The 23,765-nt window shown below is 47.8% G+C and overlaps 1 protein-coding gene across 6 annotated transcripts in view; it reads right to left on the bottom strand.

Annotated features, from left to right (window-relative positions):
• WWC3 (WWC family member 3) overlaps positions 1-23,765 on the bottom strand; it is a 129,498-nt gene that overhangs the window by 18,157 nt on the left and 87,576 nt on the right. For 5 of the 6 annotated variants that reach the window (XM_057537801.1, XM_057537803.1, XM_057537800.1 and 2 more), the window contains 7 exons: positions 20,158-20,400; positions 10,452-10,541; positions 9,101-9,666; positions 3,791-3,911; positions 2,836-2,910; positions 2,042-2,128; positions 764-956 (listed from right to left, as the gene is read on the bottom strand). In XM_057537801.1, coding sequence (XP_057393784.1) covers positions 764-956; positions 2,042-2,128; positions 2,836-2,910; positions 3,791-3,911; positions 9,101-9,666; positions 10,452-10,541; positions 20,158-20,400 — 1,375 coding nt within the window. The remainder of the gene's footprint in view (positions 1-763; positions 957-2,041; positions 2,129-2,835; positions 2,911-3,790; positions 3,912-9,100; positions 9,667-10,451; positions 10,542-20,157; positions 20,401-23,765) is intronic. The other variant, XM_057537802.1, reaches the window with a different exon arrangement.

The following is a 23,765-nucleotide window of genomic DNA, read 5'->3' as shown; positions in this document are numbered from 1 at the left end:
CAGGCTCAGGATCTGCCACTCGAAGAGCCACTGATTCTAGCAGGAATTTTTGAAAAAAGAGAGGACTGGTGTAAAATAATATAAGTAAGTAAGTAAGTAAATAAATAAATAACACCCCCCCCAAAAAAAAAGAAAAAAAAGAGAGAGAGAGAGAGAGAGAGAGAGAGAGAGAGAGAGAGAGGACTGGTGGAACTCTCCAATCTCTAATTCTGCCACTGAAGGGGTGGGACCAAGGGGGAAAACTCCAACCTCGGGAAGAAAGCACCCTGGCTTCCAAGCCCTGGCCCTGCACCGGCTGGCCGGGGTGAAGACGGACTGCTGACCTGCCCAGTTATAGGGTTGCCAGATAAAAAAGAGGGCATCTGGGTGAACTGCAATTTCAAATAAACAGATTTTTTAAAAATAGAAGTATGTCCCAGATATTACATGGGACATACAGTAAAAGGCATCCATAGTTTATTTGAAATTCAAATTTAACTGACCATCCTATACTTCTATCTGCCAAATTTCTCAACCCAACTTTTATTAGTTCCCGTGACACAAGACAGGGATAATGCAGAAGCCGTTGCATAGGAGTTTTGCAAGTATTAGCTGAGATAATATATTTAAGTTACAGAACACTTGACCAGATAAGGAGTTTTATCATCCCTTTCTGTCCTCCCAGCTACAGATATCACTTGACATCAGGACAAATTCTAAGTGCCCCACCGCAGGACACAGGAAGGAGGGGAGGGAGGAGGAGAGGGTGAGGAGGGCGCCGTACCAGCAGTTCTTCCTGCAGCTGCGGATTCACTGAGCACACGTATAACTGAAGGGACTTCAACGTCACCATGCTTGAATGCACAGGGATTCTGAAAACTTCATTAAATATCAGGGGGGCTTGCAATTCCAGAGCCTTAGAGCAGTAAGTGTTTGGCGTGCCGGAGTCAAGCGGGGGCAAATAGACGCGGATGTGTCTGGAACCAAGAGAGGAAGGAAAAAGCAGACAGAGGCAGCGCTTACTGACACATCTGCACGTGACACGCATGGACCACATACGTGTGCACATACGCCGCTCTGTTCCACTGCCCGTGTGCAGAATTTTAATGTCTTTTGGAAAAGATCCTTTTCTCAACTAAGAGTAAGCCCAAAGAACTTACGTGCCCCTGGAGATCAGGGGGAAAAACCCAATCACAAAGAGAAGACTTCCAAGTCAGTGCTTAGGACTTCAGGGGAACTCAAACGGAGGTTCTGCTTTTACCATCTTTGTGAGAAAACATCTGCACTGATCTCTCCACGGCCCCTGGCTCCCTCCCCAAGCTCTGCCTGCCTTGCCTCTCAGACTGCTCGCCCACCCAGGCACCCGCCGGGCTGGGCTCCCGGCCCTGTCCACCCCCAGCACGGAAGCCAGCACCCAGGAGAAGCTCCAGCATCAGTGGAGTGAAGTACACCATCAGGGCGAACCCTCAGCCGCTGAACACCAGGCTGCTTCCTAGGCCTTCGGGAGGCCAGTTTACAAAGACGACTCACGGAAGGGGAGGGCACCGTCGGGCCTGAACACCCATCACAGGTGGGTTCACCCGCCAGGGTAAGTGGGACCTCACACCCCCATCGGGCACCCATCTCCCCACCGGAGACAACACAGATTTCCTTCCCCCTGCTCGGACAAGGATGCCTGATCCCAGCCTGAGGCCTCTTCAGGCACCTCATCAGATCTCAAGAGCCGAGTGTGGCTGTGTCGCCACCAGCCTTGTGAGCAGGATGGACGTTTTAAGCCCCAACGCTGCCGATGACGGGTAGCCGGCACTTTGTCAGCATGGCCACGGCACATAACCAGCCTGGCTCCAGTAACTCCACCTGCCTCAAATAATAAACCAGCCTCTTCTTAAAACTTACCGTCCTTTAGATTTCAGACAGACATTCCCTGGCGTTTTATTCTAAATTCAGGTTCCAGGACAGTCTTTTCCCTCCCCAAACTGCCACGTGCAGCAGGTCAGCCAGTGGTGCCGTGTGGAGGAGGGCCCGGGGGGAGGACACGGCCCCCACCGGCGCGGGAGCTTACATTTTGCAGTCTTCCTTCACCACCAGCCCGGCAAAGTTCTTCAGTTGGAGCACGTTCACGAGGAGGCACTCGCTGGCACTGTCGTGCCTAGAAAATAAAATGCACGTTCACAGGCTGCAAATGCCCCACGGTGGAGAAATCCTGCTTGAACTACCGCAGTGGTCCTCACCCCACCCCCAGGGGACCTGTGCAAAGTCGAGAGACGTTTCTTACTGTCACACTGAGTGGAGTGGGGGGGCTACTGGATCTAGTGGGTGGAGGCCAGGGCTGCTGCTCAACACCCCAGAGGGCACAGGGCGGCCCCCAACCAAGAATGACCCAGCCCGAATGTCACGAGTGCCAAGCAACACTAGGATGACAAGGGTGAGCAAAAGAAAGCTGCTGGGATGTGAACATCCTGCCTCGTTCGCCTGAACACTGCTGGTTGCTGCCTTCACAGACACTGCGGCTAGAAACCAAAACGCTTAGTGTTGCACAGCACCTGGCTACCCCAGCTCCGGCGGGAACTTCCCCGAGGGCCTGACCGTGCCCATGGGGTGACAGTTCCCAGCTGTGACTCGGTGTTGGAGGACGGCAGTGGAGCCGCTCATGCCCATCTCTCCTTCCCGCCACCTCTGTCCCTTCACCTGAGACCGCTGAGATGGGCCCGGGGGTCCCCAGGCCAGGGAGAAGCAGCCGGATCACGCGGGTCCCCCCACGCCTCCTGGCCTGTGTGTGGAGGTGTGAGTCGCCGGGCGGGCCCCAATCTACCCGTCGTCTTTACGAGCAACAGGGAAGGAGCCTTCTGTACTCACAAGAATCCAACATGGATCTGGGGCCCCTCGGTACCGCAAGCGTCTCCAGGCACAGGCTCGTCGGCGTCCTCACTCCTGAGCACAACCGGAAAGGCACCGCGTTATTCCGAGGGGACCTGCTTACCTCGGGCTCCGCAGAAGCTCTCTCACACTAGGGGCGCTTCTAACTGAGAAGGGCTTTATTAAGTTGCGACATAAATAAATGCTTTAAGTGACTGACAGGGCACGGCAGGTCCCCAGGATCCATGACGTCACCTCCCAGGGTACCTGCTCACGAAGTGGCCTTTTTGAGAAAATACCTCTCAAAACCACACGTGATATTCACGACAACGTTCAAAAACATATACTTTTAAAAGCTTTGCAGGGGGGACTTCCCTGGTGCTCCAGTGGTTTAAGACTCCGCGCTTCCACTGCAGGGGGCGCGGGTGCGATCCCTGGTCAGGGAACTAAGATCCCGCAAGCTGAGCAGCGCAGCCAAAAAAAAAAAAAAAAAAAAAGTTGGCGACAAGTGAAATGCATATAGATATCTGAGCTGAAAAAATGACATCAAAGGTCTCAAACAAAATAAAGCCCACAAGGGGTTTTGTCCTTGCAAAGTGATTCCTCCAGCTAAGGAAAGGGGACGGGGGGAACATCCATTTCTAGTGAACGTCCTTTCTAGAAAAGCAGGTCTCTCTCGCACACTGGTTCTCCTTTTCCGGCTCTACTAGGATCATGCCTTCCAACCCCCGGGGCCGGAGAGAAAGCAGTCGTCCTAGATGCCCGAAGCCAGGCCAGTCCCCAGACGCCACCTGGGAGGAGAGGGGGTCCGTGGGGATGCTCAGGGCCCCTCCCGCATGGAGAGAAGCCGGAAGAGCTGCACCCCGGAGACACACAGAGTGTCAAGCCAGACAGGTCTCGGCAGGGGTGCCTTTTGGGAAGTCAGCCCAGGGAGGCCAGAAGGTCAGCTTCTAACCTTTTGGTGGGAGGTTCAAACACGCCACTGTCGCTGGCCAGCGAGTAATCGGACAGGCAGGCAGACACGCAGCGCACTCTCCGCTCCAGCCTCTGGGCGCTGTCTTCTCGGGGGGTCACTGCTGCAAGCGAGAGACATGGCCGGGCTCAGGAGGCGACAGTGCGGGAGCCCAGGGCAGAGCAGAGACAAAGGCACGAAGGGACAGAGACAGGCCAGCACATGTGCAGATGTGTGTTTACATGCACTCTGCTCCAGTCTTTTCTTATATTGGAAAATGGAAGAAACAGGCTTCTGGCTACTTCTTTAAAAGCTCTTTAAATGATCGTCAATCTCCTTTCACCTCCTTAATGAGCGCACAGGTCAGAAGGTGGCGGGAAGGCCTTTGGCGTGGCCCTTTGAGAGAGCGTCACACGGGAAGCCCAGGAGAGAGACTTCGCCTGCACGCGGATGGCAGCGCGCTCTCCGAGAAGTGGGAGGGGGGTGTTTCCTCCTTGACGCTGCTTGGTATTCTCCATACTTTATACAAGGCACATAGGCTACACTGCTTTATACTCAGAAGACAGAGTTTTTAAAAAGCATCAAATAACCCCCAACAAAATGGAGTGACTTTCAAGTCAGAGGACACAGAGGCACCCAGACTCGGCCTCTGCCAACGTCTCCATGACCCCTCTGCCGCTCTAACTGCAGCGCCCTCCTCAGCAGCCCTGGGGCCAGGTTGGCTTCCAGAATTGTCTCCTGGGATTAGAAAGGACCATCACTGGGCAGCTTATTTTTGTCTTGTATCTATTTTAACCAAGAGCCCAAGACAACCACTGACATTTTCCCTTTTACCATTTCATCAACTCTTTCTACTCCTTCCCTCACAGCAACAAGCTCCTTTTAATAAAAGCAATAGAAACAGGCATGTCGTCTCCCGCTGCTAAATGTGGCAACGGGCACAGGAACCTCAACGCTTCTGAGAGAGGCACACACGGTTAGAACACAGGCTTAAACCACGAAGCCCCAAACTGAGCCTCACTCTGGCATCACAATGCCTCTTATTAATAATGCAGGCCCCTCTTGTCTTTCTATGTTCTCCGGCCATCTAAGCTCTAGAAATTGAAAATCTAGACACCTGTGCACCCCTGACTTGAGGGAAATAGCGAGTCCACCAATGACCATCTCTCTTTTCAGCCAAATTATTATTCACAGCAACAATTAAACCCAAACACATTCATCGGGCTACAGAACAGACAGGGCTGTGGCCTTTGGTCTCACGATGTTAACGGCAGACAAAAGCCGACCTTTCAAAGGTCTGCAGCGCCCAGCGCGGGGGCCACCGGCTCCGCCTCGGTCAGGGGCAGAAGCTGGCTCCGTCCTGGGGTGGCCGGAGGCACCGACTCTCAGATCGTAGATGACGACTCCCAAGTCCAGCTCTGCTCGTCACCCCCGCCCCATGGAAGGACCCAGAGCCCCCAGCTCTGAAGTGAAGAGGGAACCCCTCAGTTTGCTGCATGGGACCCCAGCAAACACAACGGCTCCCTACTTCCATTGCCAGCCCTGACACTCGGCCTTACACGCCTTTAAGGAAGTAACACCGCACAACGATCCAGGTAACTTCCAGGCAACCCAGTGGTGTGACTGACAAAATTTCTCTCTCATTGCAATGAAAGTGGATGAAGAGAGAAAGGAAATGGGGGAATCAACCCTCAGTGATCCTGGGCTTAGCACATTCACGGAGCAACTGGATGCAGGAGTTGACAGAAGGAGGTACGGTCAGCACCTGCCCTGGGTGAGAAAGAAAGCACGCAGCACATCCCCCAGTACACACCGCAACCGTCTGCTCTTGGGCTTCAAGGCAACGAGACGGAAAGTGGGGAGCAACGCCAGTGAAGTAAGGAATAAACAAGCTTCCACACATTCATTTCAGAAACCTCTGACCCTTCCATCATTAAACACAGACACACACACACTGAGACCTAAGGACAGCAACGCTGCTTGACAAAAGGGAGGAAAGTATAAGGAAAATCACACCGTGGGCGAAGCTGCCAGCTGGCATACTAAAATAATGAAAGCGTTAAAGTCTGGGAAAAAACGCAAGGAAGAAAAAAATACGTCAAGCTCTTAGAAAAGTTCTTACACAACTTTCATAGCCAGGATGAATACCGTTCAAATGACAACAACAATAACAAGAGCAACTATTGAGCTACATTAAAGCACAGCTATGAGCTATGCCCTTCTTGACCACACCCTGACCATCCTAAATACATTGATTCACTGCACAAAGATGTGGCACAGCCTGACCAGCCAGGCGAAGGAGAAGTCCAAGGTCACTTACAGTGAACGTTTCTGTCGAGCCGCATGAGAAAAGAGATAAAAAAAAAAGCACAAAGTGAAAAAACTGTAGAATTTAAGCCAACAATTTTAAACAGGGTATGAATGTAATAAAAAACATCAATAAACAGAAGAACAAGGTCAAAATATTTACGGACTTATATTAGCAAATACCAGTGGGAAATGAAAATAGAAATGGATTTCAAAATCATGACACATTTAACTTTTAAAATGTGGGGAAGATAAAATTGTAGTAAACATGTAAAAACGGTTAAAGATGACAGTTTATTTCCCCACTCCCCTGCCCCACCTTCTGTCCCCTCAGGTTGATTTAAAACACAATGGGCAATTCTGAATTTTATGTTACTAAAAATTTTTCTCGCTAAAGCTTGCTGGAGTCAAACTTAAGACTGTACTGTTCTTAGTCAGACTGGAGAGTGGAGGGAACTACGTGACCTCGGGCGTCATAAATGAGGGGTGGGGTTAATATAACGAGTATTGAGATCCTCGCCAACTTTATGAAGCTGCGATGACTCTAGGCTTCATAAGCATCAAGGGAGGCAAGGAGTCACCCTGTGTCCATGCCTGAAGCTGCTCACCCAACCCAGCCCTGCGAGAGCACTTACCAAGACCCATTCACTAAGTCAGGTACCTCTAGTTTGTATTCTACTCAGAGTGTCATATATGAACGCACCACCAGGTGGCAGTATCTGACCACGCCATAAGCAAAGACCTGCCAGTCTAAGAAGCTTGAAGTACTGTAACATCCACCACAAAGTAGGAAAGAAAAATAAAGAAATCAGGATCAGAAATTAAGTCAGCTCTTCTCCTTCCCACCCAGTCTTTCCCCTGGACCAAAAGCGGTGCTGGACCTTGTGTGGATTTTCTGCATAAGTAGACAGACACTCTTGTATCTCAGCCTTTAAAGAAAAGTTGGTATGGGGGGGTGGGCACTGAGAAGAGGAAGCTCAAGGAACAACAGATGCACGATTCAGTCCTTATTTTGTATTTTCTTTTTTGAATAAACATGGAGCACTGAACCTGTGATTACAACAAAGAACAAAGTGAATAAAGTTCCCCTGTACATGTGATGTGAATTACAGAAATAACGTATCTGGGGATATGAAAGGTGTGTTTGCAAACGCAGAGGGGGAGACACCAAAATAATAGAGATGCCAAAAAGGCCCGGGGCTGCCGCAGAACATAATGGATCTCTGGTTAAACACATAAATGCTACAAGAGACTATTATCTTACATATATATAATAACCCGCACGGGTACACATAAAAAAACCCGACAGGTAACAGAATGGTGGTGAATGGAAGAGCCCATAAAGATCACCTCATTCAAGGGCACAGAAGCTGAGACTCAGCTCCATCTAAGGTTGCGCTCAAGGTCGCACAGCTAGTGAGTCAACAGGGCAGGGAACAGAATCTGGGTATAAGCTGCTAGTTCGAAGCCATTTCTGCTACATCACCCTGGTTTTGTATTCACGTTTTATTTCCACCTTTTGCTGCTGACTGCTTAACAGTACATAACTAGGGTTTCTCAGCCTCGGCACTCTTGACATCTTGGCTGGATCATTCTAGCCAAGATGGGGACCATGCTGTGCACTGTAGGATGTTGAGCCTTGCCCCTGGTCTCCACCTACCAGATGCCAGTAGCACCCCACCAGCTCCAAAGTGTGACAACTGAAAATGTCTGCCAAGTATCTCCAGGGGTCAAAAACACCCCTGGTTGAGATCCACTATGCTATACAAATTATCTAGTGTTCGCCTAAATGGAATGTCTAAAAACAGTTTTGCTGTGCAAATAAAAATTAAGTGGGCTGAACTTCAGGAATGAGAGGCCTATTCTGATCTTCTCTAAAAATTAAGGAAGTTAAAGTCGCTAGAGGGTGGCTCACAAAAGCACTCGGGGTGAAGATAAGGAGGGTTGAAGCCCAGACTCTGCTTTGTGCACCAGCCATCAGCCAGAATACTCCCCAGAACAGCAATTTGGTTTTCCATGTGAGCCACAAGCTGACAGACGCTAGCACCAAGCAGAAGCTGAATTAACACCAACTGGACGGATGAAATTCTCATGGCTACATGTTTCTGGATTTGAAGAGCAGCAGAGAAATCGATTCGGTAGAAAGGACTGATATTTTCACTCCCTCCGTGACAGAATTATGTTCTTGAAAAGTACAAGGACAGGGCTTCCCTGGTGGCGCAGTGGTTAAGAATCTGCCTGCCAATGCAGGGGGCACGGGTTCGAGCCCTGGTCCTGGAAGATCCCACATGCCGCGGAGCAACTAAGCCCGTGCGCCACAACTACTGAGCCTGCGCTCTAGAGACCGTGTGCCACAAGGACTGAAGCCCGCGCGCCTAGAGCCCGTGCTCCGCAACAAGAGAAACCACCGCAATGAGAAGCCCGCGCACCGCAATGAAGAGTAGCCCCCGCTCCCTGCAGCTAGAGAAAACCCGCGCGCAGCAACAAAGACTCAACGCAGCCAAAAAAAAAAAAAAAGTACAAGGACAAAGGATGAAGAGATGAAGTCACAGGGCCAACGGAAGTAGAGATTTCTGCCGGGCCACAGCCAGACAGCAGTCCCAGGGCTGGTCTGAGGCGGGCACACACAGAACGCTGCATCTGGGCACACGCCCTGGAGAGTTCATGAAGGCCCGAGTACTTCTTTAGCAGCCTCCGAATGTGGAGGAACTGTCTCATTTTCAACAATTTTCAACAATTAAGTATATTCTGAGAACAAGCCAAATGCCTGGGAAAGACTACTCTGCCAGTTTCCATGACATTTCAAGGACCCAGGGCAAAAGCACGCAGAACGCGCGAGCGAGCGGGCGTGCAGGCCTCCTCTTGCCCTGGCGGGTCCTAAGCTGAGGGCTCACTAGGCCACAGCAGAGCCAGCCGGCTTCCGTGCGGATGCACGCGGCTTCCTCCCTGAACTCGAGACCTTTCCTCCCCGGCCCCGGGGCACCCACCGGACCCATCAGGACATACGTGCAGCCGTGGGAGCGGCAGCCGCGTGGGGTCCTCGCTCGCGAGGTCCTTCCCCGTCCCCGGGGCACCCGTGCGGCGGCAGGGACGCCGCGCCCGGCGGGTTTTCGTCCCCCAAGGCGGAGGCCTGAGCGCGCAGCCTGTCCAGGGCGCCCAGGCCCGCCACCTCGAAGGCGTCCCCGAGCTGGGCCAGGGGCGAGTCTCGCGAGGCCGGGAGGAAGGGCGTGTCCAAGGGCGAGCTGGGCGGGGACAGCGAGGACAGGGAGGAGCGCGAGGACAGGGACGCCAGGGACTGCGGCGTGTCCAGGGAGCGCCTCTGTTTGTGCAGGCCCGCGGGGCCCGGGGCGTCCGCCAAGGGGGCGTCCCGGCCCAGAGAGTCGAAGGAGACGAGGTCGAAGCGCAGGAGCGGGCCGCCCTCGGCGTCGGGCTTCTCGTACTGCGGGAGGCCGTAGATGTCGGTGAAGCTGACGGAGCTCAGGGAGCCGCGGCTGGAGGCCAGGGAGCCGCGGCTGGAGGCCAGGGAGCCGCGGCTGCTCCCCGAGGAGACGGTCAGGGTGCTGGCGGACAGGCTGAAACGAGAAGAGCAGCCTGGAGCCCGCGGCTGGAGCCTGCTCGTCCCCACCGCGAGCCGAGCCTCCGGTCTGCTCCACGAGGAGCAAAACTGCCTCGGGCCCGTTCACCCGGCGCTTCTTCAACACCTCAGAGCGTTTTAAGACACCCCTCCACCCCCGCCCCTTCGTGAGTATTTCCTTTGTTTCTTTGATTGTCAGTAGAGAGCAGTAGTTAACGTCAAGGGCTCTTGCTCGAGTTCAAGTTCCAGCTCAAACTCAAGACTAGCTGAATGCATTTGATTTGGTCACGGGCTTTGCCCTTTCCCAGCCTCCCACCTTCTCACCCGGCGCTGGGATGATAGCGGTTCCTGACTCAAGGCACTGTGAGGAGGAGAACTGAGAAAATAATACACAGAAAGCCCTTAACACTACACTTCACGATACGGTAAGTGCTTGAAAACTGGAGCTCTTACTGAGCATCCAAATCTGATTTTAAAGATATTCAGGCCTTTAAAAAATAATTAAAAGGGTATGTGTGCATCTATGTAGATGGATATATACACTCCTGATGCTGTGAGTTACAAAATCCTTCGATAAATGATTCATTACTCTGAAGTCACACTTGCTTCTCATATTCCTTGGATCATATATGAGCAGCTCCTCTTAAAAATATCGTGTATCCACACTTTCCTGTCCAGTGTTTACAACCACTGCAGGTTCTAAGTTCTGGGAGAGAAAGCCAAGCTAAAGGGAACTGTGAAGTTCACGGCCACGTCGTTATAAGATGATAATAAGTTACCCACCTTTGTAACTGGGACTGGAGATAGGACGTTAGGCGGGTGGCTTCTTCCAGCTGCATCAGGAGACAGTTTCTTTTTTCCTGAAGTAGAATCCTGTAGGTACAAAAACAGTCCACTGGTGGATTTCAAAGATGCCAAGTATATTTTCCTAATAAGAAATTCAACTGTAAATTCCCCCAAACTGATTGAGGTGTCAATGACTAAATTCTAAAAAAGCACATCCAAGGTCATAAACACCAAGATAACAGACTGTTTTTGTCTTGCTTAAAAATGCACCACTGGCCGCCTGAACAGTGCCTGATACACTGTAGAAGTTCAGCACATGGGTGGATAGGCGGATGAATGGATGGGTGGGTGGATGGATGCGTGGATGGATGGACGCATGCGTGGATGGATGGGTGGAAAGATGGATGGATAAGTCAATGGGTGGGTGGCTGGATGGACTGACGGATGCAGGGGTGGGAGGAAGGACAGGCAGACGGACAGGTGAACAGGTGGATTGGACGGACAGACAGCAGACAGGCAGACGGGCACACGGATGGTGGTTGAGGTGTGTGGGAGGAGGGGTGTGGGTGGATGAACAGATGGATGGGAGACTAGACTAGAATATGGATACAAATGCACAGCATGCAGTAATCTACTGGAGTTCCTTGGATCAAATCAGATTCCCTCATTCTAAGCCCCCTTCCAGGCAAAACTACATGCAATTCTAAAATCTACAGAATTAAAAGATGAAACACAAATAAGAGCAGCTGAGAGAGGATTAACCAAGATGGCGGAGTAGAAGGACGTGCTCTCACTCCCTCTTGCGAGAGCACCAGAATCACAACTGGCTGCTGGACAATCATTGACAGGAAGACCCTGGACTTCACCAAGGAGGATACCCCACGTCCAAGGACAGAGGAGAAGCCACAGTGAGACGGTAGGAGGGGCACAATCAGAGTAAAATCTAATCCCATAACTGCTGGGTGGGTGACTCACAAACTGGCGAACACTTATACCACAGAAGTCCACCCACTGGAGTGAAGGTTCTGAGCCCCACGTCAGGCTTCCCAACCTGGGGGTCCGGCAATGGGAGGAGGAATTCCTAGAGAATCAGACTTTGAAGCCTAGTGGGAATTGATTGCAGGACTTCGACAGGACTGGGGGAAACAGAGACCCCCACTCTTGGAGGGCACACACAAAGTAGTGTGTGCATCGGGACCCAGGGGAAGGAGCAGTGACCCTGAGGGAGACTGAACCAGACCTACCTGCTGGTGTTGGGGGGTCTCCTGCAGAGGCGGGGGGTGGCTCTGTTTCACTGTGGGGACAAGGACTCTGGCAGCGGAGGTTCTGGGAAGTGCTCCTTGGCGTGAGCGCTCCCAGAGTCTGCCATTAACCCCACCAAAGAGCCCAGGTATGCTCCAGTGTTGGGTTGCCTCAGGCCAAACAACCAACACGGAGGGAACCCAGCCCCACCCATCAACAGTCAAGTGGATTAAAGTTTTACTGAGCTCTGACCACCACAGCAACAGTCAGCTCTACCCACCACCAGAGCCTCCCATCAAGCCTCTTAGGTAGCCTCAACCACCAGAGGGCAGACAGCAGCAGAAGCAAGAAAAACTACAATCCTGCAGCCTGTGGACCAAAAACCACAGTTACAGAAAGATAGACAAGATGAAAAGGCAGAGGGCTATGTACCAGATGAAGGAACAAGAAAAAACCCCAGAAAAACAACTAAATGAAGTGGAGATAGGCAACCTTCCAGAAAAAGAATTCAGAATAATGATAGTGAAGATGATCCAGGACCTCAGAATAAGAATGGAGGCAAAGATTGATTAACAAAGACCTAGAAGAATTAAACAACAAACAAACAGAGATGAACAATACAATAACTGAAATGAAAACTACACTAGAAGGAATCAATAGCAGAATAACTGAGGCAGAAGAACGGATAAGTGACCTGGAAGACAGAATGGTGGAATTCACTGCTGCGGAACAGACTAAAGAAAAAAGAATGAAAAGAAATGAAGACAGCCTAAGAGACCTCTGGGACAACATTAAACACAACAACATTCGCATTATAGGGGTCCCAGAAGGTGAAGAGAGAGAGAAAGGACCAGAGAAAATATTTGAAGAGATTATAGTCGAAAACTTCCCTAACATGGGAAAGGAAATAGCCACCCAAGTCCAGGAAGCGCAGAGAGTCCCATACAGGATAAACCCAAGGAGAAACACGCCGAGACACATAGTAATCAAAGTGGCAAAAATTAAAGACAAAGAAAAATTATTGAAAGCAGCAAGGGAAAAACGACAAATAACATACAAGGGAACTCCCATAAGGTTAACAGCTGATTTCTCAGCAGAAACTCTACAAGCCAGAAGGGAGTGGCATGATATACTTAAAGTGATGAAAGGGAAGAACCTACAACCAAGATTACTCTACCCGGCAAGGATCTCATTTAGATTTGATGGAGAAATCAAAAGCTTTACAGACAAGCAAAAGCTAAGAGAATTCAGCACCACCAAACCAGCTCTACAACAAATGCTAAAGGAACTTCTCTAAGTGGGAAACACAAGAGAAGAAAAGGACCTACAAAAACAAACCCAAAACAATTAAGAAAATGGTCATAGGAACATACATATCGATAATTACCTTAAACGTGAATGGATTAAATGCCCCAACCAAAAGACGTAGACTGGCTGAATGGATACAAAAACAAGACCCATATATATGCTGTCTACAAGAGACCCACTTTAGACCTAGGGACACATACAGACTGAAAGTGAGGGGATGGAAAAAGATATTCCATGCAAATGGAAATCAAAAGAAAGCTGGAGTAGCTATACTCATATCAGATAAAATAGACTTTAAAATAAAGAATGTTACAAGAGACAAGGAAGGACACTACATAATGATCAAAGGATCAATCCAAGAAGAAGATATAACAATTATAAATATATATGCACCCAACATAGGAGCACCTCAATACATAAGGCAACTGCTAACAGCTATAAAAGAGGAAATTGACAGTAACACAATCATAGTGGGGGACTTTAACACCTCACTTACACCAATGGACAGATCATCCAAAATGAAAATAAATAAGGAAACAGAAGCTTTAAATGACACAATAGACCAGATAGATTTAATTGATATTTATAGGACATTCCATTCCAAAACAGCAGATTACACGTTCTTCTCAAGTGCGCACGGAACATTCTCCAGGATAGATCACATCTTGGGTCACAAATCAAGCCTCAGTAAATTTAAGAAAATTGAAATCATATCAAGCATCTTTTCTGACCACAAGGCTATGAGATTAGAAATGAATTACAGGGGAAAAAACGTAAAAAAGACAAACACATGGAGGCTAAACAATACGTTACTAAATAACCAAGAGATCACTGAAGAAATCAAAGAGGAAATAAAAAAATACCTAGAGACAAATGACAATGAAAACACGACGACCCAAAACCTATGGGATGCAGCGAAAGCAGTTCTAAGAGGGAAGTTTATAGCTATACAAGCCTACCTAAAGAAACAAGAAAAATCTCAAGTAAACAATCTAACCTTACATCTAAAGAAACTAGAGAAAGAAGAACAAACAAAACCCAAAGTTAGCAGAAGGAAAGAAATCATAAAGATCAGAGCAGAAATAAATGAAATAGAAACAAAACAATAGCAAAGATCAATAAAGCTAAAAGTTGGTTCTTTGAGAAGATAAACAAAATTGATAAGCCATTAGCCAGACTCATCAAGAAAAAGAGGGAGAGGACTCAAATCAATAAAATCAGAAATGAAAAAGGAGAAGTTACAACAGACACCGCAGAAATACAAAGCATTCTAAGAGACTACTACAAGCAACTTTATGCCAATAAAATGGACAACCTGGAAGAAATGGACAAATTTTTAGAAAGGTATAACCTTCCAAGACTGAACCAGGAAGAAACAGAAAATATGAACAGACCAATCACAAGTAATGAAATTGAAACTGTGATTAAAAATCTTCCAACAAACAAAAGTCCAGGACCAGATGGCTTCACAGGTGAATTCTATCAAACATTTAGAGAAGAGCTAACACCCATCCTTCTCAAACTCTTCCAAAAAATTGCAGAGGAAGGAACACTCCCAAACTCATTCTATGAGGCCACCATCACCCTGATACCAAAACCAGACAAAGACACTACAAAAAAAGAAAATTACAGACCAATATCACTGATGAATATAGATGCAAAAATCCTCAACAAAATACTAGCAAACAGAATCCAACAGCACATTAAAAGGAACATACACCATGATCAAGAGGGATTTATCCCAGGGATGCAAGGATTCTTCAATATATGCAAATCAATCAATGTGATACACCATATTAACAAATTGAAGAATAAAAACCATATGATCATCTCAATAGATGCAGAAAAAGCTTTTGACAAAATTCAACACCCATTTATGATAAAAACTCTCCAGAAAGTGGGCATAGAGGGAACCTACCTCAACATAATAAAGGCCATATATGACAAACCCACAGCAAACATCATTCTCAGTGGTGAAAAACTGAAAGCATTTCCTCTAAGATCAGGAACGAGACAAGGATGTCCACTCTCACCACTATTATTCAACATAGTTCTGGAAGTCCTAGCCACGGCAATCAGAGAAGAAAAAGAAATAAAAGGAATACAAATTGGAAAAGAAGAAGTAAAACTGTCAGTGTTTGCGGATGACATGATACTATACATAGAGAATCCTAAAACTGCCACCAGAAAACTGCTAGAGCTAATTAATGAATATGGTAACGTTGCAGGATACAAAATTAATGCACAGAAATCTCTTGCATTTCTATACACTAATGATGAAAAATCTGAAAGAGAAATTATGGAAACACTCCCATTTACCATTGCAACAAAAAGAATAAAATACCTAGGAATAAACCTACCTAGGGAGACAAAAGACCTGTATGCAGAAAACTATAAGACACTGATGAAAGAAATTAAAGATGATACCAACAGATGGAGAGATATACCATGTTCTTGGATTGGAAGAATCAACATTGTGAAAATGAGTATACTACCCAAAGCACTCTACAGATTCAATGCAATCCCTATCAAATTACCAATGGCATTTTTTACGGAGCTAGAACAAAAAATCTTAAAATTTGTATGGAGACACAAAAGACCCCGAATAGCCAAAGCAGTCTTGAGGGAAAAAAACGGAGCTGGAGGAATCAGACTCCCTGACTTCAGACTATACTACAAAGCGACAGTAATCAAGACAATATGGTACTGGCATAAAAACAGAAACATAGATCAATGGAACAAGATAGAAAGCCCAGAGATTAACCCACGCACCTATGGTCAACTAATCTATGACAAAGGAGGCAAAGATATACAATGGAGAAAAGACAGTCTCTTCAATAAGTGGTGCTGGGAAAACTGGACAGCTACATGTAAAAGAATGAAATTAGAATACTCCCTAACACCATACACAAAAATAAACTCAAAATGGATTAGAGACCTAAATATAAGACTGGACACTATAAAACTCTTAGAGGAAAACATAGGAAGAACACTCTTTGACATAAATCACAGCAAGATCTTTTTTGATCCACCTCCTAGAGTAATGGAAATAAAAACAAAAATAAACAAATGGGACCTAATGAAACTTCAAAGCTTTTGCACAGCAAAGGAAACCATAAACAAGACGAAAAGACAACCCTCAGAATGGGAGAAAATATTTGCAAACGAATCAACGGACAAAGGATTAATCTCCAAAATATATAAACAGCTCATTCAGCTCAATATTAAAGAAACAAACACCCCAATCCAAAAATGGGCAGAAGACCTAAATAGACATTTCTCCAAAGAAGACATACAGACGGCCACGAAGCACATGAAAAGATGCTCAACATCACTAATTATTAGAGAAATGCAAATCAAAACTACAATGAGGTATCACCTCACTCCTGTTAGAATGGGCATCATCAGAAAATCTACAAACAACAAATGCTGGAGAGGGTGTGGAGAAAAGGGAACCCTCTTGCACTGTTGGTGGGAATGTAAATTGATACAGCCACTATGGAGAACAATATGGAGGTTCCTTAAAAAACTAAAAATAGAATTACCATATGACCCAGCAATCCCACTACCGGGCATATACCCAGAGAAAACCGTAATTCAAAAAGACACATGCACCCGAATGTTCATTGCAGCACTATTTACAATAGCCAGGTCATGGAAGCAACCTAAATGCCCATCAACAGACGAATGGATAAAGAAGAGTGGTACATATATACAATGGAATATTACTCAGCCATAAAAAGGAACGAAATTGAGTCATTTGTTGAGAAGTGGATGGATCTAGAGACTGTCATACAGAGTGAAGTAAGTCAGCAAGAGAAAAACAAATATCGTATATTAATGCATGTATGTGGAACCTAGAAAAATGGTACAGATGAGCCGGTTTGCAGGGCAGAAGTTGAGACACAGATGTAGAGAATGGACATATGGACACCAAGGGGGGAAAACTGCGGTGGGGTGGGGATGGTGGTGTGCTGAACTGGGCGATTGGGATTGACATGTATACACTGATGTGTATAAAATTGATGCCTAATAAGAACCTGCAGTATAAAAAAACAAACAAACAAAACAACTAATACTAAACTTTCATTGGGTTATTTGTATGGAAATATGTTAATATAAATGTTTCAGATATTACATGAAATTTCTAAAAATCTTATATGTTCTGGTATAATGTTATAAGTAATAATCCTAGTTATTACTTTAAAATGTGTATCTCAAAAATAACTAATTTTCTTGTCAACTGCATTATTATGAACTTTCATCAAATCTTTAACAGTGGTCATTTTTAAGCCTTTTGTCATTTACAGACAGTTCTGGGTGTACTCTGATGCTTTTGCAAATATGTTCCTGTAAAAGGCTTTCATCTTCAAGAAATTCATGGAAAAGACTCTGACAAGTACAGGTTTCTGGTAACTGACTGTACTGCTGAACTGAATGAATAAGCATTTTCAGAACTCTCATGAAAAACTGATGAACTCATAAAAGTGCTAACAAAAGATCAAGATGAAAAAAAACATTAATTACATGGGACTGAGTGAATTGATGAGGATGAGTATAATTTTTGTGACTTTCTGTCTGAATTAAAAAAAAATAAATCCCACAAGGACTCAGAGGCAAAGAATATACAAATCAGTTTTCACTGCAAAGTAAAGGAGCTGTTACAGTGGAGGATTACTGGACTGAATGTCAATATTATGACATAGTATGAGTGTGTTTCATGTTTGGTCATTGCAATCATTGTTGCTTTTGTTGTGGTCATCCATGTACAATGCTTGGTGTCAGTCTATTTATCTCTTGTAAAAATAAAATACAGTGTGTGTGTGTGAAAAAAAAAAAAACACACAAATAAAATAAAAAAGCAACCGCCACAGTGTTGGAGGTAGTTTTCTTCCTACTTTTTTCAACTTTATTTTCTAAAATGAAATTTTTTCCCACAGCGCTAAGCCCACTGCCTAGAATAGAGCCCGACATGGATAGGCACTCGATAAATAGTTATTAAGTGAATGTACAAATGAATATGTTTGCTTCTAGAACAAAGCAGTTCTCGTTTACAAATCAAAATGATGGCAGTTTAACACATGGCCAAGTAGGCACCCTACAAAACAATTGCTCTTTCCTTTGAAAGAGGAAAAAACTTGCATCCCCCCAATCCCCAGTAACACGCACTAACCTGGCTCAAACTTTCCATCTGACAATGATGCCACTGAAACCAAGACGGGCAAAGACTGGGCCTGGCCAAACAGCTGGCACACGTCAGCCCTGAGATGTGTACCTCCACACCTTTCTGCCTGGCTCCCTCCTCCCAGACCGGGTCTCTTCTAACGCCCTCAGCCTGTTCCCAGGGAAAGCCCCCCGCCTCTGGGCCCCAAGCGGCAGGGAGAAACGGGCCCGCATCCGCTAGGCCCAGAACGTCACCGCCGAGGGAACACTCATGGGGCACTTGGCCCCATCACCTGGCCAGAAAGGTGCTTATTAGCACCTGTGCACGGCCCTCCTTGCCCAAGGCCATGTAGTGCCAGGTTCAGGAGACACCTGGGGCCAATTCAGTCCCAAGTTGAGGGCCCTGCGCCCCAGGATGCAGCTCCCAGGCTGGTTCCACAAGAGACCCTGTCAGGTGGACGAGCTTGGGTGACCCGGGCCCTGAACCCAGGCATCAGGGTAAAAGCAGCTCCCCAGGTTCCATGGATTTGTGCCCTGGGACCACAGCACTCCCGCGCTCTGGATCTCCACGTGGCGAGGGCAGAAACACTCAAGGGTACATGGGTGTGGGGTCCTGGTACATGTGGTGGACATGCGGTGTTCGTGGGACCGAATCCACGCCCCTTAAGAGAAAACCAACCAGAACTCTCAGGCCCTCTGACCCGAAACATACACAAGAGAACAGCATGGGGAGAACGGAAGGTGATGTTAAGCTGAAACGATACAAAAGCACAAGAGCACAGATGAAACTTCCATTTCACAGTCCCGTTGCGGAGTCAGAAGCGATAAACTCTGGGTTTATTTTGAGCAAGGTGACGGGGCACTCCACCACGTCAGGCAAACTAACATGCTCTCCGCCCATTCCTATGCACTGGACTCTCCAATCACCATTGCTTCCCTCCAGCACTGACATTAGCCCCTAAGGACACAACACAGACCTGTCTGTCAATTAACAATGAATATCCAAGTAGAGACAGCCCCCAGCAAAAACAGAGGACAGTCCTAACATTCGATGAAATAATCGTTATAAGGGCATCTGTACTGACCAAATAATTCAGGTGACTATTAAACTCTACGTAGGGAATGCTCACAGAGATACAGCTTATGATCCTCGTAATACAGTGAATTTTAAGGAGCCAGTATGTTATCAAATGGGCGGTGGGCCTTGCAAAGCTCAGCGAATATCCCCAAACTTCTGACAGCTGTGCAACGTGGAAAGCAGACCCAGCCTTCCACACAATCCGTGATCACACAACAACCTGTGATCACACACAGCAAACGCAAACCAGGAGACAGGGCACACAATGAAAGGGTGAGCAACAGAGGACAAAGGAACTGTGCTGGCTTCATGTGTCCCACGCTGGGAAAGAGCCCCAAGACCAACTGAAGAGACGCACGTTCAAAAACAGACACGCGAGAGAGCGGAGACTTCCTGCTGCCAAAAGGGCAGGCTTTGCTGGCGAGAAATCAAAGTCGGAGATAAAAGTAAGAGGTAGACTGCGGAAACGGAGATGCTGCTGACGTCAGGAACGAGGTTCCTCTGCGGTCACGGAGCCGACCACCACCTGCCTCCGGGCCCCTGCTGGCTGGAGACCCGACACCTGTCCCGGGCGCTGTCCTGAAAACACAGGGGGCGGGTGCACCCGGCACCTGCAGCGGGAGTGGGCGGGGTCTAAGTGGTGGGTTCCCGGGTCTTCCCTACTCCATCCGGTTCTCGACCACCTCCCACTCGTAATAGGGACCGGGAGCCTCCGAGCCCTGGGCACCCCCTGCGGACGGCAGGCGCCCTGGGCACCCCCTGCGGACGGCAGGCGCCCTGGGCAACCCCTGCGGACGGCAGGCGCCGGCTCCCTCCACCTTCCGCCGGGCCGTGGCTGCCTGAGTAACAAGGCTTCGGCTCTGCCAGCTGCTCCTCCGCTGGAAGCCGGCCCCGCCTGCCCGGCCAGCCCACCTTTCCGTGGCGCCCTGCACGGACGTGGCCCGGGAGCGCTGGATCTCCTCCTCCAGGCGCCGCCGCTCCTCCTCCAGCCGCGCCACGTCCTCCGCCGGCCTCCTCTGCTGAATGATGAGCTGCAGCTCCTGAAGCAGGGCCTCCTTCTCCTTGATGAGCTGCAGCCGGTCCCTGTCGGCCTCGGCCATGCCCGGCCAGGACTCGCTCTCAAACTGGGCCAGCTGCTGCTGGATATTTGAGACTCTGCGTGAGAGGGACACAGAAAAATCCATGAACTTGATGAAAAAAACATCGTCTTCACACATCCTCAGCACCATCACACGGATTCTAGAAACTCAGTCCGATAAATACTGGAATGATTGCACTGAGTAAAACCTCACACGACAAAAATAAAGGATCTGGAAATGAGGTGTAACAAAAATGATGTGCAAGTCCTCTGCGACATACGCCCCAGCCTATGAGATTCAGGATGACAGTAACCATATCATGTTTGTTTCAAAGAACTGACCAAAAGGCTGGCAGACCCCGACTCGCCCACGTGCACGGTGCTGTCTCCTCTGTGTACTGTTCTGGAGCGGGATGGAGCCCGCTCATCTCTCTCTGTGCCCCCTCCCTCTGCAGTAGCTAAACACCGTGCTGGACACGTGAGAGATGCTTCTGGCCTCCTGCCTTCTCTGCCGTGCCTAACTCCTGAGCCCGCCTTGAGAAAACCCCAGGAGAGAAATGCGCCCATCACTGGATTCTGTATAGTGCCAGAGGCCTTGACCACGCATGAAATTCAAAACGCCTGGCAGAGAGCAGATACTCAACAAAAGCTAAATGCATGAAACGGAGAATAAACACGCCAGCAAGTATATGAAAGAATGGGAGTCAGCCCTGGTGAGAGTGGACATGGTGTGGGGTAATCTGCGTGGATGCAAACCGGCCAGCTGCACTGTGTCAGCACAACCATCCTCAAGGTGTAAAACTATGGCTCTCGTCACTCCCCGTGTGCCTAAATGTCCGCGTGCCCGCTTGGCAGACAGACTGGTGCCCTGAGGTGGTGCTGAATGCAGAGTAAGTGAAAGAGATGTGACGTGTTTTCAGAGCATCCTTTCATAGGAGGAGTAGAATGTTTTAAGCCCTTTAAGTTTATATGTGGCTAAGGATGAGGGCTGTTTCCGGGCAGAAACAAGGAACTCCAGACCTGACCAGAACCCACCGCTGTGGAGGACAGAGATTGGCACACGGGCCCAAAACCAAAATCCAAAGACTTCTCTGAGGTGACAGAGAGCTGTGAGGCCAGCTAAGTGGCAGGTGCACATAGCCCTCTAGCCTCTAAGGCAGCGGTTCTCAAAGTGGGGTCCCTGACTGGCAGCCTCAGCATCACCTGGGAGCTTGTTACAAATGCTAAGCCTCAGGCCCCACCCCAGACCTGCTGAATGCCACACTCTGCGGACTGGGGTTGGGCAACCTGGGTTTTGACAAGCCCTCTAGGAGTTTTGATGCTTGTTTGACACCCTCTGCTTTCAGGCAGTGCAGCCTGGTCTGGAGGATGCTAATTGGCCGTGGAGCTCTTAGAGGCTTGCATTAGGCACGGATGGGATGATCCTCACTAAAACAGGAATGGCAAGAGTGCTTCTGAGACTGCGCCGTCCCGTGCCCAGGGCACATGTCACTAATCAAAGCTGGCATCCTTCCTGCTGGGTCCAGACTTCAGAATCCTTCTCAACACTGTGCTTCCTGCAGATACTGCCAGTCAGCTGGCATCGGTCCACGTGTTAAGGGCCGTCGGCCAGCCCTGCACCAATCCACGCTCTTCCTGAACTAGACATAAGCACGGGACTAGTCAGCCTGGCTGTAGGACTGGGCAAGACTCCTTCTTCAAGTACCAAACCAATCGGATAACCCCCAGTCATGAAGAGAAAAGAATATACAAGTTATAGTTTACATGCACACATTTTACTCAAGCCCAGTTCCCCAAGAAGGTAAAGAAAATAGCTGAATGTCAGCAGCTTTATTAGGCAAGTTCTTTTCTAACTTAAAACTAATTTCCTGAAAATGTGTTGGAAAATGGTGCCAAATCATGTCACTGAAAAAACTAATGACAGATGCAGCTGAACAGGGTTAGGAATCCAACTGGGCTTAAGCGTCCACCTCTGTCCAATTAGTGTAATTTAAATTTATGGCAGGCATATAACTGAAGCCCAAGGAAACACTCCAAGCAGACTCATAAATTAGCGCCAAATCAGATGTCAGACCCAATGAAATTTCTGGAACATTCTACTGTAGATCAAGCCAAGTCAAAGGTAAGGAATAAATATAAAAGAGATGTACAATGAGCAAATGCACTGGGTCCTCATAATTTTTCATTTCAATGTATCTGATCCACAGGCAAGCCTATTTGAGCCCAACTAAAGTTAGCAGTATTACCTGGTAATATATACTAATAATTCTCATACTACAAGCAGACATGTTTTTAAAAGCACTCCTTTTGAGTTTTCTGAAGTTTACATGTAAGGAGATCAAGATTCCATTTGAGTTGGCCAGCTCCAGGTTAGCTGCCATTTCACGGGCATTCAAGTTGCTGAGGGAGGCTGGAGATCCAGTCCTAGATAATCCTACTCTTTCCAGGAAAATCTCAGGTAATATCCACTACCAGAAAAAAGAATAAGGAAAAAACTGAATTATGAGAGGGAGGAGAGGCAAAGGGCAAATTTCAAAAGGTCTGCCCACTGTGAGCATAAAAGAAATAGTACAGTGGCCAGAATTAAACAGTGTACTGTTAACTTTCCAGAGCTCACAAGAAAAACACATAAGGACATATGGTGAGGGATGACTTCTATAGCAGAAACAATCTGGATGAAGTTGACTTCATGTAACCCATCTGGAGAAGTTGTTTGGGCTGTACTGAGTACTAGGCAAGCACACTGTGCTTAAGAACAGTGCTCTTTTAATAATTAAATTTCACAACAATGTGAATGACTGCATACTCATCTCAGAGGTACCTAAGAATCTAGAAGGATATTGGCATATATTGGAAAGTGCAGTTTCTTCCTCTAGATCCATACTCCGGAGGTAGACATTTGGGTTATGCTCTCAGCCAGGTTGAGAGAAGCACGTGTCTGTCTGTCTGTCTGTCTGTCTGTCTGTACTGGGAGCCAAAAGCTCTAAAAGGATTCCTTCAGCGGTTCCTAGTACAGTTGCCAAGGAATAGGTGGGATGGCTTTACCTTTAAAACAATAAGCCCTGTCTACCGTGCTGCTGGCCGGGAAACGAGCCACCTGCAAGGCGGACCCTTCGTGTGTTAGGGTTACTGCAGGGAACAGACCTTCCGCCTCAGACCACATACAGATGTACAGTTACGATGTTCCTTCTACACCCACGCCCAACAGCTGATGCGTAGTGCAGGTTGGAACCCCACTCCTGCAAGCGCCATCACTCCAATTCTGGGTAATACAGGAAAAACCATTTCCAGAAAGGCTGTCTTCTGAAATATCTTTTCAGGGAAATTAAATACATGGAAACAAAGCAAGGTCACGACTACAGTTTGTTAAAAAAAAAATCTTTTCCAAGTTCTTTTTTTTTCGGCTGTGCTGCGCGGCTTGCGGGATCTTAGTTCCCCGACC

This window comes from Balaenoptera acutorostrata, chromosome X (genome assembly GCF_949987535.1).
Source record: "Balaenoptera acutorostrata chromosome X, mBalAcu1.1, whole genome shotgun sequence".
Lineage (NCBI taxonomy): Eukaryota > Metazoa > Chordata > Mammalia > Artiodactyla > Balaenopteridae > Balaenoptera > Balaenoptera acutorostrata.
Note: the sequence above shows the minus strand (reverse complement) of the source record. Positions and strands in the feature narration are given on the sequence as shown.